The sequence below is a fragment of the Paroedura picta genome, chromosome 17, assembly GCF_049243985.1.
Source record: "Paroedura picta isolate Pp20150507F chromosome 17, Ppicta_v3.0, whole genome shotgun sequence".
Classification (NCBI taxonomy): domain Eukaryota; kingdom Metazoa; phylum Chordata; class Lepidosauria; order Squamata; family Gekkonidae; genus Paroedura; species Paroedura picta.
This window is the reverse complement of record NC_135385.1, coordinates 7,294,827-7,313,429: the sequence shown is the minus strand read 5'-3', so window position 1 is coordinate 7,313,429 and position 18,603 is coordinate 7,294,827. Positions and strand designations below refer to the sequence as shown.

General features: G+C 52.4%; 1 protein-coding gene across 3 annotated transcripts in view; it reads right to left on the bottom strand.

Annotated features, from left to right (window-relative positions):
• The window catches only part of CACNA1H (calcium voltage-gated channel subunit alpha1 H), a 211,315-nt gene that overhangs the window by 63,680 nt on the left and 129,032 nt on the right, over positions 1–18,603 (bottom strand). For all 3 annotated transcript variants that reach the window (XM_077317197.1, XM_077317198.1, XM_077317199.1), the window contains 4 exons: positions 18,174–18,307; positions 14,796–14,893; positions 12,335–12,494; positions 8,419–8,734 (listed from right to left, as the gene is read on the bottom strand). In XM_077317197.1, coding sequence (XP_077173312.1) covers positions 8,419–8,734; positions 12,335–12,494; positions 14,796–14,893; positions 18,174–18,307 — 708 coding nt within the window. The remainder of the gene's footprint in view (positions 1–8,418; positions 8,735–12,334; positions 12,495–14,795; positions 14,894–18,173; positions 18,308–18,603) is intronic.

Below are 18,603 nucleotides of genomic sequence, written 5' to 3'. Positions count from 1 at the left end.
TCCGTCCTAATTAGAATGTAAATGATTTAATCTTCTTTTCCCGAGTGTTTGAATTTGCAGCCCCCCCTCCTTTAAAAAAATCCTCACGCACAGGGAAGAGAACCAATTTTTGCAATGTACAAGATTATTTGCCCTGATAGGAGGGAAATTCAACAGCGGCTAACAAGCTGTTTGGGAGACCTGAACGGTCAGATTTTCTTCGCACTCGCCTCCAATAGGGCCTTGGACATGCTCAGAGTTGCAGTTGACTTCTGGCAGTATTGTCGGGTTTTCAAGGCCAGAGATTTTCAGAGGTGGTCTGCCATTGCAGACACAAGAAATGGACTTTCTAGTGAACTCCACCCAGACACAGGAAAAGCACTTCCTAATGGACTTTCTAATGAACTGCACCCTGACACAGAAAAAGCAGTTTCTCGTTCCGCCCCGTCCCCTAGGAAACTCCCAGAGAAGACAGGAATGTGATGTGTTACACACACACAAGAAGTAAATAAAATGCCCAGCAACTGTTCACACACTCCACACTTTGCCATGGAGAGATTCCCATCTTGCTGTGCCCTGCCTCTGAAGACACCAGTCACAGTCACTGGCAAAACGTCAGGGCCTAAAGCTCCCAGCCCCCGGCCACACGGCAAGCAGATCCTCTAAGTTCCTACATGTCAGGTCGTTGTCTGGCGGGTCAGTGAAAGAGTCCCTCCGTTTCCAAATACGGCCACATGGAAAGGTTTCCCATTAATGCAACGTGCCTCAGTTCTCATCAGCAGAGATAAAATCCTTCCGTTCTGCTGAGCCCAAAAGCAATCTCCAGGGAGGTTTGCAGCAAACCGGAAACCGGCTGCCAGAGAAAGGCCAAAGGATCCTGTTAAGTCGACTGGCCACCCCGTGCCTTCAGGGCGCTGCCAAACCCCATAATGGAGCCACTTCTCAAAATGAGCCAAAGATGAGACCAGATTTAGGACTGAGAAAGCCCGAGATCTGGAGGGCAGAAAGAGGCGGCTGTCCAGCCGAGAACTCTGAGGAGACAAATCGGGAAGATTGACACAACTTCCAGGAGGGTCTGAAGCTCTCCCAGGACGTCTGCTGACTTCCAGGAGGCAAAAATCAGATGCCCTGGGGAAAGAATGCTTCTCCGGTGTCCACTGAGGAAGAAGAGCTGTTTTTTAATGCCCTGGTTTTCCAAATCAGAAGAAAATCTTTTTCTTTTATACCGCACTCTTCACTACCCAAAGCAGTTTACAAACCCCTTTCCCTTCCTCTCTGTACATCAGAGTCCCCAAGAGAGCTCTACAAGAACTGTTTTGTGAGAACAGCTCCGTGAGAACTGGGACTGGTCCAAGGTCACCCAGCCTGTGGAGGAGGAGTGCAGGAACCAAACCTGGTTCTTCAGACTAGAAGTAGAGGAGCTGTTTTATTTATACCCCACTTCCCACTACCCAAAGGAGCCCCCAAGAGGCTTACAAACCCTTTCCCTCCCTCTCCCCACCACAGACAGCCTGTGAGGTAGGTGGGGCCGAGAGAGCTCTGAGAGAACTGGCCCAAGGTCACCCAGCTGGCTGCATGTGGAGGAGGACAGGGGAATCCAACCCAGCTTGCCTGACCAAGCAGAGACACTGTGTTTTGCATATCAATTTGAAACAATCAGCTTGAAATTGTTCACAGCGGTTCTCCGGTAACAAATAATCCCTCTCGTTCTTCCAGCGTTGCGTAAAGAGCCTTGTAATTATTAGATAATTGCCATGAATGAGTGCTATAATTTACTTTTTTTAAAACTGTCTTCTGTTCTTAGGCCCCAGAGGCCTCTCTCTTTCCCGCACTCCCCAGTTCCTTCTGCGCCCCTTCTCCTCTCAAACTTGGATCAGTCCGGCAATCCCCACCTGGCCGGGTCACCTCTCCATGACACAAGGTGCCCGTCAGCCAATCGCCACCGGAACCCTCTGCAACTGCAGAAATCAATTGCCGTTTTACAATGTAGATTACAAGCGTGAAAATCCGAAGATGAGAGTTTGCCATCGGCGGCGGCGGGTGCCCGAGCCCTCCCTCCTTCCCCTCACAGCAGTGGCTCTAACAAGACAGAATACCTCTCCAGGCAAGAGTGAATGCCAGAGAGAAAGGGCAGCCTCTAATTGCAGGGCTGTCCTAGAGTCCTCTTCTCATGGGCTTCCTTGGGCAAGTTGATTCTGATAATGAGCCCCAATCAAAGAACAACGGCTAGTTTTCCACCCCTGTGCAGGGAGCCTCGCCTATCAAATTGTTGTCAGAGTCCGTTTCATGGTTTTCATTAATCTGCTTATGACAGGGGGTGTTGGTAACCCCTCTGGTCAGGTGTGTGTGGAGGGGAGACCCAACCCCACAGAGTTCTTTTTGCAAGATCCCAAATTATCTTCCCTGCTTGAAAAGGGGTTTCTCCGCACCACTTTGAGATGACACATTCGGGGCCCGTTGCGGATCGGGGAAACTCGGTGGCTGCTTAGGAGAAGTGAAGGAGGAGAATGGCACGAAGGGAAGAAGTTCTGCATGGCCAGGAAATTTTGTTCCATCTGCAGGTGGCGGAATGTGCCGTCAGGTCTCTGCTGGCTGATGTTGACCTTGTAGGACAGGGGTGGCTAAATTGTAGCTCTCCAGAGGTCCAAGAACTACAGTGACCATGAGCCCCTGCTAGCAATGTTCTCTCTTCCTCCAAATTTGAAATTTGCCGCCAGAGTATGTACTGATGGTGACAAGAAAGAACAGCTTTCAAAGGGGATTAGATAGCTTTGCTAGGAGAGGTCTATGAGTGGCCACTGGCCAAGGGGATGGAGGGGAACCTCCATGTTCAGAGACACTAAACCTTTGAATCTCAGAGCCAGAAGGCAACATCAAGGAAGGTCTCATCTCTTAGTATGAGGCAGGATCCTGGACTACATGGACCACTGGTCTGACCCAGCAGGACTCTTGAGGTTCTTAGGAAGGCCTCAGCCTTTCTGCTCTGTCGTTGTCCCTCCAGAGGAACTGGCTGGTCCCTGTTTGAGGCAGGAAGCTGGACCCTCCCTGGTCTGACCCAGCAGGGCTCTTCTGAGGGTCTTATCAGGCAGACCCCTCAGCCTCTATCCCCAGTTGTTGGCCCTCCAGAGGAACCATGACCACAGATAAACCTCTCCTCCTCCATGATCTTTCTAGTCTCCTTTAGAGGCTGCCATGCGCTGAGTGTGGTATTCTTGGCAGCATCCTGCTGACCACTGCTAAAGGCAGAATAACAGGCCAGACAGGCGCACTGTGGCCTGGTGCACCATCTGTCCCGCATGTTCCTAAGTGACACTCCCGTGCTCAGCAAACCGTGAAAGGGCCCAGCTTGTGGCTGACTTCATCAGGACAGGCGCTCTCTCCCTCTGCCGGCACAGGCAGCGTGTCTATCAACGCCGGAACAAACCCTTCCTCATTACATATTCATGAGGCTAGATTTATCAGGCTAATTAGCTCGGATGCTTGCGTGTGCTGGGGCGAATACGGTTGATAGGGGAGGATCGGGTGAACAGAAGGCCGGTAGGGCAAAGAAGACTCCGTGAAACAATCCATTCCTTCGCGGCTGGGAAGTCCTGGGGCCCCAACTGAGACCCAGAAGAACGCTAACAGGGAACGTGTTTGGTGTTGCTGACCGGACGGCCACTAATGTCCTTCCGAAGAGCGAAAGTCACCGCGGCTCAAAGAGGGCAGCAAAGAAGACAACATGAGCCTGTCTCATCCTGAATCAAACCATTCGTCCTCCCTGGTCAGGACTGTCAAGTCAGACCGACTCCCTTTCCAAGAAGATCGATTCAGGTGCGTTGGTCTTCAATGGGCCACTGGACTCAAGTTTTGTCCTGTGTCTCTCTGAGGTCTCAGGGGGAGGTCTTGCCCATCCCCTCCTGCCTGGTCCTTTCAACTGGAGATGCCAAGGATTGAACCGGGGACCTTCTGCCTGCCAGGTAGTTCTTTCCCTGAGCCATGGCCCTCTCTACAGCACTCCAGGGTCTCAAGGCTGAAGTCTTTCCCATCCCCTCCTGCCTGGTCCTTTAAATGGAAGATGATGGGGACTGAAGTGGGGACCTTCTGCAGGCCAAGCAGAGGCTCTCCCACTGAGCAGTTTGCACAATTGTGGGAAATACACACTGGTGAGGGACCGGATACAAATCTAATTAATAACAACAACAGCGGCGGCGGCGACAACTACAACAGCCACCCTAGAAGAGAGTTTCAAGTGGCCTCTGTGTTGACTTGCAGTAGAAGTGTTCAGCTGAAGGCCAAGAGCATCTCACCAGAAAGGAAGACCAGAAACTCATCTCCCACGCAAGAAAAATCCTGTTGGCCTGTAAATGGCAACTAGACTTGGATGTAACCACCCTAAATATAGGTTAGGCTAAGAGGTTCGCCAGCGAGCATCAAGACCGAGTTGGGATTTGAACCCAGGCCCAGTCCAACGAGTAACAACGTGTGGAATTCACTGCCAAGGGAAGCACAGAGGGGCTCATCTGCGATAATAACATGAGGGGTGGAGTCTAGACCAGGGGTAGTCAAACTGCGGCCCTCCAGATGTCCATGGACTACAATTCCCATGAGCCCCTGCCAGGGGCTCATGGGAATTGTAGTCCATGGACATCTGGAGGGCCGCAGTTTGACTACCCCTGGTCTAGAGTCAGCTAAAAAACGTGCCCTGCTCCCTAAAGCCTTTTGGGGGCTGAGATGGCATCTCCTTTGATGAGCTAATTGAGCCGTCTCTGAGACACCTTTCGTTTGCTACCGGCAAGGCGGGAATCCTCTGCAGAGGCTCGGCTCTCCCCCCCCCGACCCCCGCTGGTACAGCAAACACGCCGAAGAAGAACTCTCTCCAGGCAGCTGCAGCAAGAGAGGCGCGTGACAAGAATGCCCGAGACGGGAAAGCAATGGCTTTACCTTCGTGCAGAGTTGGGAGAAAGATGAAAAAAAAAAGGGGGGCGAGGGAGAGGAAGAGTTTGAAATACTGAACGGTATTAAAGGAGCTGTCAGCGGGAACAGGAGTCTCTCGGCGTTATCTTGATTGTGCGCTTCGACAGGGAAGAGTCCCCCCCCCCCCGTGCTGAGACTCCCTGCCGTCAGGAGCGCCCGGCATCTGCGGGGGCTGAAATGACAAGATGCGTCAGGCGGCATGGAGAGGAGACACGGGGCAGAGGCTTTTCGGCTGAGGTGTCTTTTAGAAGGGGTACCCCAGCGTGACGTTCCAGCACCGACACACCGACGCAAGATTAAAACAGTTCCCGGAAACTGCCCTCCGGTGATCGGGACATGACAGAAGATCCAAATCCAAGTCTCCATGTGCCGCGGAAGGTCGCTGAGAGTCCTTGGGCCAGTCACCCCTGCCTCAGCCTGACCTACCTTGCAGGGTTGTGTTGAGGGCATAACCGAGGAGAGGAGAACAGGGCAAGCCGCTTTGTGTCCCCACTGGGGAGAGTGTGACGGAGTAAAGAAAGAAACTGGTGCAGTGCTGAACCTTGTGAGTGACGCCCGCCATTATTCAATTCCTAACACCCCTGTTATTTCCGCTTTCTTCTGCTCGCCCGGTCATTCAGATCAAATCAGAAATCTGCTTCGATGGGCAATTTGCTGCACGCGGGTGACAACGCTTCCTGGGACCACCGAGGAGTTGTCAAACCTCGCCATTCATGTCCTCCCGTCTCCTTCTCTTTAGTTTATCCCCGAATAAACTAATCACGGCCCATCATTTGCCACGGGTACGCTGCCCTAATAAATAACATGCCAGAGCAGGACTATTAGCCAGCCAGTGGAGAGTACTGGAATGCTGTGTATGCTGGAGGATTACGATCCTGATTCAGGGACACTCTCAGCCCATGGACTGGGTCCTTCAGGCACCCTCCACCCCTCCCCAAGAGTCTCGAAGCATAGAATCATGGGAGGCGATGAGCCTTTTGGGGGAATGGCGGTGTAAAAAACAATCAAATCTCGAATAATAAAGAAATGTCATATTGGCAGAGCGAGAGGGTTCTGAGCGTCCTGCCTTCTGCGTGGGGCTGGACTAGATGACCCAGGAGGTCCCTTCCAACTCTGTGATTCTATGATTCAATCAGAGTGTCGGCTTTGCATTGGGGCGTTGGTTCCCGCCAACATCCTCCAATTAAGAGAAAATAACACCAGACTGAGTCACAGATTTGGCCTACTTGAGGCCTTCCCTTTCAAGCCTATGCACACCTCTGAGATTCTGACACTGGAGAGACACTCAAATGCACAGGAAGTCCAACTGCAATGGATAAGTGGCAATTTTTCAAAAAATACACTGGGAAAGAACATGGTTGAGGGACTTGCTGCTGGAGGAACATTATTTTAATCTGCACAACCAATCGGATCTCTGGAGGCCAATCAGAAGCCCTGCCCACTTTCTGAAAACACCTGGTGGGCAACAGGAAAGGTGTCTGCGAGTTACCTGCCCCCCCCCACCTCCAGGCACCATGTTGGGGATACCTGGTCAATTTTGTATCGGACAGCTCTGCTTTCCTCGAGGAACCAAACTTCAGTGCTAACGTGCCTCCCTTGCAGAAGAACCAACTGGCTCCTGCTACAGCCTCCTAGCTGACAAGTTTGGGAAAGCTCTCCCTCTCCCTGGGAGCAGGAGAAACTCATTCAGAGCTTTGATAGCCTGAAGGTCGGACTCGGCACAAGGCGATGCTTTCCGTCCGTAGGCACGCAAGCTCAATGCTTAAAAATTTCAGGCATTCTTGTTTCTTGTGCCTCTGGATGTGTTCATGCCTCCGTGATCCACACAGCTCCCCCAGGGCTCGATATCACTGCCGTCCCCCGGAGAGAAAGCCGGGCTCTGCTACGTCTCTGCAACACCTCCCCCCCCCCCGCGCCCTTTGGCCCCTTGACGCTGCCTCCCGTCGTCTGCTCCGCTCGCCTGCTGTCTCCGTCCGGCCTCTCTCCATCAAACTGCCATTAGGCTCCGCTGCTGACATTTGTCTCCATCACCACCGCCTTGAGCGAACGGCAGTGGGCAGCCGTGCGTTCTTAGCTCGCCCTGCGACGCCTGGGGAGCTCCCCCTTGGCTTTTGAAGCGAGAGGAAGGCCGACCCGCCCACCCACGCTGCCACCTCTGGTTACGGCCCCTTCCGGGAACACAAGGAGAAGGCGATCCCCTCCCTCGCAAAGGAACGACCCCTGGCTGGGTCCCAAGCGGTATCCGCACAGCCAACTTGCATCCAGGTTGTCGGACGCTGCTGCAAAAAGGGGAATGTTATCCAAGATGGAACCGCAAAGATATGGTTTTGGGGAACAGGCTAACAACATACGTTGGTGGAACATCAGGACATAGAGCAGTGAGACTCAAGGGAGGGCATCACATTCTTGCCCCCCACTTTCCTTCCACTGATGCCCCATCTGGGCCTGAAGCCACTCCTGGTATCATGGATCAGCCAGACCTCACTGACGACAAGGGATCCTCAGAGAAGGAGGAATCTTATGGAGGCAGCCCAGAGCCAACTGAAGCTGATCAGCAGGAGGTTCAGGCATGTCTGGACCTACAGCCAAGAGCTGGCTGGGTCACCTCCACCCCCCAGCTCTCAGTCACCCCTCTACCTTTGGAGGCCCTTGAACCTTTGGAAGGACACAGAAGAAGTCTGAGAACAGATTTACAGGTGAGGCAGTAGAGTGTGTGTCTCCTGGCCTGATGCCAGCTGCTTCTTGATACACTTCTTGATACTGAAGATGAGTCTTTGCAGGACTGTGCCTGAGAAGCTGGGCCTGTCTCCAGAGAGACACTTCTGGGCATGGATGCTACGTAAGCTCAAATGCCACAGTGCTTGTTTTCTGAAAACCTGACCTTGGATTGACGATATTTTGATTGATTTCTGGAAACCTGACCTCAGACTGGACAACACTGGACTTCTGAAACCTCCTCCAATGTTGTGATCTTTGGAAATTGGAGAGAAACACTCTAACCTGACCCCAGAAGCTGGCAAACAAGTATACCTGGGGTCCTCGAAGACACAGGTGTTGACATGCACAGACAATGTTTGTTCTTTCAGGGAGATTTAACCCCCCCATTGTAATTTTTTAAGATAGTTCTGCAAATCTTTAAGTATCTTTAAGTATCTGCAGATAAGGCCACACGACTATTAGAAATATCACTTATGTCCAGCACTCTGTAGGGAAATCAATGCACAACTTCACAGATATCTCAGAATTGTCCACAGTGTGCCAGCATGCAGTTGTTTCCCAACAGCTGTCAAAACCGAAGGAAGGACAACAAAGGTCCGGCCAACACAATGGAGCAGCCCAAATATACTCCTACTCTGCCTCGTTTGCCAGCGGTAAGCATAACCCTCGAGGACCGGGTTACCCAACGGAAGCTGAAGGCGCATCCAACACCCCTGGACTTCTATCTGTGCGGGAACGGGACGAAGCAAAACGCAAGAGCCTTACCTGAAAAATGGCAATCCAAGCGTAGCCAATGTTATCAAAATTAATAGCTCCGTTGTGTGGGTTGAAGTCCCCCGCCCTGCAGCTGTTGTAATACTGGTTCCAGTTTATGCAGGAGTTCCGGTGGTTGAAGTCCAGCGTGTACGTACTGGGGTTGTACGAGTCCATGCTCAAAGTACACTCCACCTTGTACTCCTTCCGGTTAGGAATGCTCGAACACTTCTGCATGCCGTTTTCCCGGTGGGATGAACAAATGAATGGATTGTCCTCTCCTTCCTCCGTCCGGTAATACGGCTGTAGAAAAGTCAAGTTGTATGCCCTAGGACGGAAAGAGGAGACCCGGGAAAGTGATGGCGTCTCCAGTCACTATTTTTATTTCTTAAAAAACGCTGTTAGGCCTCCTTTCCGCCCGCACGGCGGTTGCAAGGAAGGTGGAGAAGGGGGAAAGGTTTGAGCATTAAAACAGAATTTAGAACAGGGTATAAAACAATGCAATGACAGCGTATGACTGTATAAAGACAGAACACCAAAACCAGGGTTTTGAGAGTTGAACCAAAATTTGTGCTACAACCTTAGATAGGCATCGAGTTCAAATTCAGTAGAGCTGAATTATACGGGTGTGACTTCTGTGAAAGAGGGGAATGTTGCAGGGATTCTCGCTTGGTATAGTGGTGAGAGTGTCAGACCAGGATCCCAGGGACCCAGGTTCAAATCCCCACTCAGTCCTGGAATCCTAAAGAATGTCCTTGAGTCAAACGCACTCTCAGCCGAAGCTATCTCACAGGGTTGTTGTGAGGATAAAGGAGAGAACGTGAGGCCAAACTGGGGTAGAAATAAAGTAATTAAAAATAAATAAATAGGAATCCTTAGGAAATTAGTGCCCCTGGACAGGATCTCGAATGAGAAACTCTATCCTGAGGGCAGCCATCTTGAATTCAAAGAACAATTAAACAATAAATGCCTACGAGAAGCCAGTGGGGACAAATGAGGGCCCTTGCGGAAGGGACCCCATGCTATGCACTGGCAGAATTCAGAATGGTGGGGCCCTCCCTACAAACGAGAAACGGCAGTGGGTAACGCTCTTGTCGATTCAGACGCAGTCCCAGTGGATTTCCGTTCCTCCCAAAGGCAGTCCCCGCTTGTCCCTCAACGAAGGCCTGTTTGCATATCAGAGCAACGGAGCGTCCACGAAAATGCCTCCAGCTGGCACATCTGTTCATGCAAAGAGACCCAGCCACCGGCCATTTCAAGCTCTTCTTGATTGTCAACGGGACAGGAATAGAGCCTTTAGCAGGCGCTGTGTGCTTATCTCAAATCTTGCAAAATTGCCCTGGGAGTCGTCTCGCGGTTTCTGTTAGCTGTCTCTGCTGCCGTTGGTATGTCCCGTTCCCGCACCCCCCCCTTTCACTTTGTCTCTATTAGACTTCAGACTGCAAAATCTCTCTCTCTATTTAAAGACACCGAGGCCTCACTCTCGGAAACAGAAACGAGGCAGGGTTATCGTCAACCTCCGAACCACAGAATCATAAAATAACAGAATTGGAAGGGACCCCACGGGTCATCTAGTCCAACCCCCTGCACTATGCTGGACATGGGGCCTGGAGTCCCCCGTATCTGTTAGATGGCCTCTCCTCCTAGGCTCATCGGTGTCCTTGGTCCGAGCAGTCTTTTCGGTGGTGGCCCCTGCCTTGTGGAACTGCCTGAGGAGCCTGGAAAGACGCCCGCCCTCCTGGCTTTCCACGAACCCCACGGAACTGAATGATTCAAGGGGGGTTTTCTACATGGGCAACCAGATAGTGATGGACAGAATGATTCGCAAAATTACAAATTGCTCTGCTTCAGTTCTGTCTGTTCAATTTCTGGCTGTGCCTCCAGCTCTCTCTTTTTGTATTCATTGAGAACCTGCAGTGGAGGACTTAGCGTCTTACGTCTTATTTTGCCCTTTGTACTGCAGGGTCCACATTTGTGGATAAGCTCTTAATGGGGCGTAATTTACTATCTGATTCGGACAAATTGGGTCCCCCCCCCCCCGGCTTGCTGATATTAATCCCCTGGGTCACTTCACAATGTCGTTCTTCACCTTTGCTGCTGTGAAAAGTCATGCAAAATTTATTGCTCCGGAGACCCCTTTGACCCTTCGGTTTTATAACGTTTCACTGCATCTGCTGTTTTTAGCTGTTAGGCAAAATTCAACCCGGAATATTTCTGTAAAGGATCAGTTTAATGTTATGTAGTTCAACTATTTTAATTTAGAGTGTGTGTGATACGTAGAAAAAGAAGAAGAGTTGGTTCTTAGATGCCGCTTTTCTCTACCCGAAGGAGTCTCAAAGTGGCTTCCAATCGCCTTCCCTTTCCTCTCCCCACAACAGACACCCTGTGAGGGAGGGGAGGCTGAGCGAGCCCTGAGATTCCTGCTCGGTCAGAACAGCACTATTAACACTGGTTCTTCTTTCTCCCTGGCTGATAAATAAGGAAGTACATACATACACGCTTCCTTTCCAAGTGTAGGGGGTTGTATTGATTATTTTCAGCTTGCTTTTTTCCCACGCCTATTTGTGAGGCCTCCTGAAATATCGCCTATAGCTGCCTCCAGAGGAGACATCGATCAACTGTTTTATCCAATCAGATGGGTTTGTCCCACGGCTGGGCAGAAACCGAGTCAGGGTTGTATTTTTAGCCAAGGGATGGCGGGGATCTGATTTGCGGGTCCCGTCCAACCCAGTGGCCAGGAACGGTTTGGCAAACCCTTTGCATTTGGCCAGCTCGCCTGCACCAGAGCCGGTGGCTTTCGGCCGTTTCAGTGTGTCATTCCAGAGTCCGTCGGCCAAAACACACATTAGAGAATTGGTGCAGTGCCATCCGCAAAGAACTAAAAATTAATAGCCCAATTAAAAAAACACAGTTTATGGAACTGTGAAACCCTGAATCCTGTACTTCTCGGTTCCAATTCCGAGGACAAGCAGCCGTGACTCAGCTCTGGGGCGCCGAGATTTCACGCGGAAGGTCACAGGACTCCTTCTCCACAGTCAGTAGAATTGGGTCGTTTTTGATGGGAAAGATCTCTACGAGGGACCCCAAAGAGCAGCTGCTGGTCAGAGTAGATATGGCTCATGTGGATGGACAAACACATTTAGGGAAGCTCTGTGGCACAGCGGCGGAGGGACTGCATGGCACACAGAAGGTCCCCGGTTCAATCCCCCAAAATCAGGAAAAAAAATGTTCACAGTCAGAGTAGTTCAGCAGTGGAATAGGCTGCCTAAGGAGGTGGTGAGCTCCCCCTCACTGGCAATCTTCAAGCAAAGGTTGGAGACACACTTTTCTTGGATGCTTTAGGATGCTTAGGCCTGATCCTGCGTTGAGCAGGGGGTTGGACTAGATGGCTTCTATGATTCTATGATCCTGCGTTGAGCAGGGGGTTGGACTAGATGGCCTCTATGGCCCCTTCCAACTCTATGATTCTATGATTCTAAAATCCCCAGTTTTAAGGCCCAGGAGGTAGACTATAGGAAAGATCTCTGCCAGAGACCCAAGATGGCTGCTGCTAGTCTGAGGAGGCAACTCTGGCCTTGACAGACCGGGGATCAGAGTTGGTATGAGATTGCTCCGTGTGTTTTGTGTTTCGGGGTAAATCTGGCCCTACCATTTCTAACTGCCAGAGGCTGTTGTAATCCTTCCAAGTCAGCACTGTGTAATGTTTTGAGAGGGGGACTAAGACCCAGAAGACCCAGGTTCGAATCCTCACTCGTCCATGGAAGCTGCAGTGGCAACCTTAGGTCATGACACACTCTGAGCCTAATGCCAGGGAGTAAGGAGGCTGGAGTCCAACAGGAGCCTGCAATGACCCTCCCAAGAAAGGCGGGAGACGGGAGGGTAGAAACAGGCAAAGCCAACCAGCTGACGGGGATGGAGGAGAACTTACATTTGAAAATGAGGATCTAGGAAACACCTGTTCCTCAGCAACCCGGCCCAGAGCTGCACCCCGACGATCCCGAAGATGAAAAAGACGAAGAAGCATAAGAGAAGGACGTTGCCTAACATAGGCAGAGTATCTAGCAGCAGAGTGACGAGTATGCGCATACCTGGGGAGAGAAGAGAAGAGAAGGAGAGGGGATCAGGCCGGCTGCCAAGGTCAACACAGAGAACGTAAGACTGGAGAACCTCAGGAGAGCCCTGCTGGGTCAGGCCAGGGAGGGTCCCATCTGGTCCAGCCTCCCTTCTCACCCAGGGACCAACCAGTTCCTCTGGGGGGCCAACGGCAGGGCACAGAGGCCGAGGCCTTCACGAGCTCCAAGAGGTCAGAGCATCCCTGGTTCAGACATAAGAATATAAGAGAAGCCGTGTCAGATCAGGCCAAAGGCCCAACCACTGTGTGTGTCACAAAATAGCCCAAACCCAGGTGCCTTCAGGAGGTCCACCAGCAGGGCCAGAACTCTAGAATCCCCTCCCTCACTGTGCCCCCCCAAGCACCAAGGAGACAGAGCATCCCTGCCCCAGACATAAGAACACAGGGGATGCTACGCTGGATCAGACCCCCCCGTGGACCCAACCAGGTGCCATCACAAAGACCACCAGCGGAGCAAATCCAGAAGCAACGACAGTGCTGCTTGAACCTGGCCACCAGTTGGACGAAACGGAGGACCCTACCCCCGGCCAGGGGTCACTGCATTCTTCTTGCTACTGGGCTGTTTCGATGCCGCGATCTGGCCCCATTGAGGGAGCTGCTAACAACAAACCTAACAAGCAAACATAATCGGCTGCTCCAAGCCAGGATGCTTCGGAAAGCCAGAATCGCCCTGCCGCAAGCCGCTGACCCACTGCCAGCTCTCATCAGCTGATGGCCCTCAAGCACTTAATGCAATTATTAAGCGAGCCTTGGGCTGTCAGGGGAACCAGTGCCTTTTGGCTCCGTTTTTTGGCGGACTCTGTCAGCGGGGCATTGCTCCAGGCCCCTGTGGAATAGGTGCCATCAGTTGCCTTTCTCAGCGCCATCAGTTCCCTCAGTTACCTTGGTCAAAGCCATCGCTTGCCTTGGCCAAGGGCGCAGGCTCTGCCCACAGCCGGCCAGCCAGCCCCTCTTGTGGGAGGCCAGGCGGGGTCACCGTGGGATTCATAACAGAAGCAACAGCGCGAGAGGAAGCAAACGTTTCGGCTTTGCCCGTGAACGGGGGGGATCAGGAGGGATTACCTGGACGGCTGATGTTATCCGAAATTCATTATACTCTCACCGCTGACATTTCCCCACCGCTCGGAGTTGTGGTTCGCCACTGGAAAGATTTGCTGTTCCCAGCGGTGGCACTAAGCCCCGCGTCAAAGGGAATGCAAATGCCGGAGGCTGAAAGTCAGCCGTCCTAAGCCCGCTGTTGGTTTTAGGTGAAATAAACTTTTTAAAGGAAACTTCAGAGGATCAAGAGACGCAGGAAAAGTCTCTCCTAAGCAAAGGTCTCTTTGGTGAGCATGAGTCTTGATGGGTTAATGAATCCATCCTTGTTCAAAGGCAGGATGCCTCCACGGGCTAGAGAGAGAGCCAACAGGGGACGGTTTGGGTCTCTCTGCCCCTCCTGGGGTTGCCCGTATGGGAAACGGCATGTGGGATGACCTTGGCTCTCCGTCAGGGATTGAATGTTCTCCATCTCTGAGATATTCGGGGAGGGAAGGAGCAGGGGATTAAGGGCCTTTTCTAAAAAGCAGAGGGACAGGCAGAACCGTTTCTGGCGGACACCTCTACAATTATCCCGGCTCTAGGCAGAGGAGGATTTCTGCCGAAACGCGGCAGAAAGAGCGGAGACATTAGCATATCAGCCCGAGATCACTCAGCGCACAGCCAGCGCTGCCGGGAAATGAATTCGACTTGTCGGCTTAGCTTTCAATATTGGGCAGAGGCGAGAAACAGCTGGATCCACTTGGGGAGGGCTTAAGGCCCACTTGAGCCCCCCACGGAGCAGGCTGGCCCGGCTGGGCTCTTCCTTGGATCGGCTGCTCCCTGGAACACAGTTCTTCATCGGCCACGATCTCAGGATCAGCTGTGTCCCAAGGGAAGGTCATTGCTATGGCCAGAAAGAGTCTGGCACCAGCCTGGGGGGGCTTTCGGACCCATTTGGACAGCTGTGCCGCCATAAGCAGAACCAACAGGAGCTTAAAGGCCACCTGATCCCAAACTGGGCCACATGCCGTGGAAGCCATTCGAGAAGGAGAGCCGCAGAAGGTAGGTGGGTAGCCAAGCTGTGGGACAAGGCGAATATCTGCCTGAATTTCCCAGAACGAACAGCCAGATCCATCCCAAACCGGGCCAGGAGTCACGGGGGACATCGGGACGCTCGAAAAGACAGACCCGCCTGTTACCCGACACAAAGGGGGAGACGAAAAGCAGGGAGGAGACTCACTGGGCACCCTGTTAATGGCTCGTAGAGGTCTGAGGACCCTGACGGTGCGGATGGCGGATAAGCTGACGTTGTGGCCGTCCAAGGAGTATTCCATCATGCTGAGGAGAGGGAGAAAAAGAGGGAGATGGGAGTGAGAACGAAGGCTGCGGACAATCTCCGGCCTTTTAGATAAATAAATGCACATTTTATTTGCACGCCGCCCCATCCTGTCGGCTCGGGGAGGTTAACAACCTTAGGCCTGGCGGAAGAACTCGGTTTTGTGTGCGATCCCAGAGGGCCTGGATCTTCCACCAGGCAGGCTGGGGCCAGGACTGAAAAGGCCCTGACCTTGGCCGAGGCTGGTTTTCTCTCCGTGGGGCCCTGAGCTAATGTCAGCTGCCTCATCTTAATGCTCTTCGAGGGTCCCTGGCAAAGAGAGCTTTGACTCTCGGTAGCTCACCCCCCTCCCCCAAACTTTGCTGTGTTTCTAGTCAACTCAAATCTAGTTATCCGACAAAGGGGACTTTGTCTGTCGTGTCCCAAAACTCTTGAGGGTCACTAAGGCACTCCTGGACTCCAATCTAGTATCTGACCAAGGGGAAGTTGACCCTCGAAAGGCCATATCCCCAAAATCTTATTGGTCTTTAAGTTGCTACCAAACTCAAAAAGGAGCCAATGCCCCTAACGCTGCTGGATTTGAATCGATCTGATCTTTGGTGCGTGAAAAATACTGGGGGGGCTGAGATGGCCACTGAGGGATGTTCCCCGGAGAGCTTCACACTATGCAAATTCCAACTCCTCGGTGGTTTTGAATCGTTTCGATGGTGTTTTTATTGTATTGTTGTAACCCACCCAACCCTGCGCCTGCTTGCGGAGAGGGGTGGTATGAAAATCAAATTGTCAATCAATAGATGACGGGAATCAATGCCAAAGTAGGTTTCTCTGGACTGGAAACGCAGGACCCACGGAAGCCGGCAAAGCAGAGATGTAAACCCCGGGGTTAACCCTGCCCTGTCCACATTCAGCTTCCCGTGGTTTCAAAACCATCAGAGCTGGACCGCTTTGGGAGCTGCTTTGCACAAAACGTCATCTGGACCTCGTCCACGGCTCTGCAAAGCCAGGAAATGCAAGCATCGACCTGCCGGTTGTGGCCGATGGCCCTCAGCCAAGCGCCAGGTACGTCTGCTGACCCGGCTTTCCAGGAATTACGCAGACCCGCCGTCTGGAGCAGGAGCACAGAGACAGCAGGATCCTTAAGGGTCTGGCTGGCGGGAGGCCTGGTTTTCCCCCCTGGTAGCGAAGTGGCTTCTGCCATCAACGGATGCCTCTAGTTGCGTTTTTAATGGACACGAAACAGGAAACGCTCACTAAAGCTTCATGGAAACTCACTCCAGCCGGATGGGAGATTTCTCTCTCGGGGACACAGATTTCTATATCTTAAGGCAGTGCTGATGCCTCTGGCAGTGATTGGCTGAACTGCTCTGATGTCACCGGGGGGCGAAGGGAGACCAGGGGGCCCAAAGGAGGCCAGGACAGAGCCCTCCGGTAGCCAGCCTGAGGAAAAGTGCTAAGGGTGTCGGATTCGGTCCCAGGAGAACTTGAATCCTCACTCTGCTGTACCAGCGTGTTGGTGACCGTAGGCCCGTAACACTCTCCCAGCCCAGCCTACCCCACATGGGTGTTGTGAGGACAAAATGGAGCAGGAGGAAAGCAGGAAGAGATACAGAAGAGAGAATGATTGGGGAGGAGAGCTGCATCTAGGCCAGTATACTGGTTCCTAAAGTGGTAAGCAAATCCATCTGGAACGCATAACATTAGGACACGGGAATGCTCCAAAGCAGCCATATTCCAAGACACACTGCCCCTGAACATGGAGGTTCCATTTTGCACCATAATGCTTAATAGCCTTCGACACAGGTTGGCCATTCCCTGGCCGAGCTGAATCTTTTAAAACCTGGTCTTACTAGGGATTCTTGAGTACAATTCACCACCTTCCACAGGACAGAGAACCTCCTTCTGAAACTCAAAATACCAGTCTGATGGGATACAGACTGGAGTTGGGGACAATCCCCTTTGTGCATGTCCACACCTTGGGTCCTCACAGGGAAGGGAAGTGATTAGAAGATCCCCACATGGGCGGGGAGCATGCTACTCTGCAGAGGCGACGGGTGACAAGAAGGAGGGACCGGTTCCGCTCCAATTGCAGGTGTACGTTTTGGATCTCTGCGATTGCACCAGAGTTGCCCTGGTTACGGCAGCCTCAGTGCACAGCCATTAGGTTAATTAACTGCCTGACAGGGGAAAATGGCTCCCACACTTCCTTCTCCCAGCCCCCAAAATAGCTCGAAGGCCTGAGCCAGATTTCTGATGCCGACAAGCAAGGAGAACGTATTCGCTTCTGTGTGTGCTAAACAATCTCCTGAAATGCCAACACTTGGGCACACAGCTTGAGCCAGCCTGCTCAGCAATGAGGCTGAGGCCTCCCTCTGGGAAGGACCTCAGGAGAGCCCTGCTGGGTCAGGCCAGGGAGGGTCCCTCCAGTCCAGCATCTCATCTCACCCAGGGGCCAAACAGGGCCTGTGGAAATGGGCCAGAGGCCGAGAACTTCCCCAATGTTGCTTCCCTGCTTTGGGTTTCAACGGTTGACTGCCCCTGACCATGGATGTTCCCTTAAGTCACCATGGCAAGAGGCCCCTCATAGTCCTGTTCTCCAGGGACGAAAGCCAAGTGTGAGGGAGCTGCAGAAATGAACAGGATTCAGCGACAGTGGCTGGCAAGTTGGCTAGATCTAGCTGAACGGTTTGTAACAACCACAGAACATGGCTATAAGTGAGTGACTTGGCCGGAACAACTCTCGAAAGGCCGTCAAATCTGATCTGATTCAGTGGGTCGCAGCGGAAGAAATCCCTTCCCTCCAAGCGGCACTGTGGCTGCCTACCAACCAAAGGTCGTCCCTAGCTGGCATCCGCTCTCAGGGGTCCCGCCTGCAGTGTTCCCTTTCCGCTTTTCTTTGTGGACAAAATCATTCAATTCCTTCTACGTTGCCGGTTCCTGCCCCATTGTGTGAAGCAGCAGCAATGCACCACTGGATCAGCCCGTGCAGACAGACCCAAGGGCTGCAATGGTGCAATGCCTGGACAATTGTGAAAATGTGTGGGCACAGCCTTAGATAGCTGTGCAAGGGTTTTTATTCCTTGCATTTACGAGGGTGTTGTTCCTTTTATTTACTAGGGTCTTGCTCGTTTTTATTTACAGGGGTTTCTCCCTTTTATTCCTCTCCCTGCTCCTGGAAGGAGTCCTTGAATAAGAGAAAAATGGCTGGGCAGCTTGTGAAACCCCTGCCCACCCCTCTTCCCCCGTATCCCTCCCACAACCCGGAACGGACTGACGCCCACTGACCCAGCAATGACGATGAAGAAGTCCAGGCGGTTCCACGTGTCCCCCAGGTAGCACTTCTGCCCGAAGATCCCCAGCGCGATCATCTTGATGACCATCTCCACGGCAAAGAAGGCAAAGATGAAATGGTCGAACGCCTGAGGGGCAAAAGAGGAGAGCTCTTAGGGGTGCACGTCGCTACGGAAGCTTCCTTCCTGACGCACCTGAGACGCGCTCTCTGTGCAGAGTGAAACGACGGCCCAGAGGGGTGTTCCTAGATATTACAAATCTGAGAAGGTCAGACTCCAAAAAGAAACATTATACCAGCAATTGTTGGGGCTACGCCTATCAGGTTTCCCTGGACCACCCAGCTATACGCCAGAATTGGTTTTAGATAAGAGTGCGTTATTTAATATTATGGACCACCGAGGAAGACCCAGTAGGGCCGGAACAT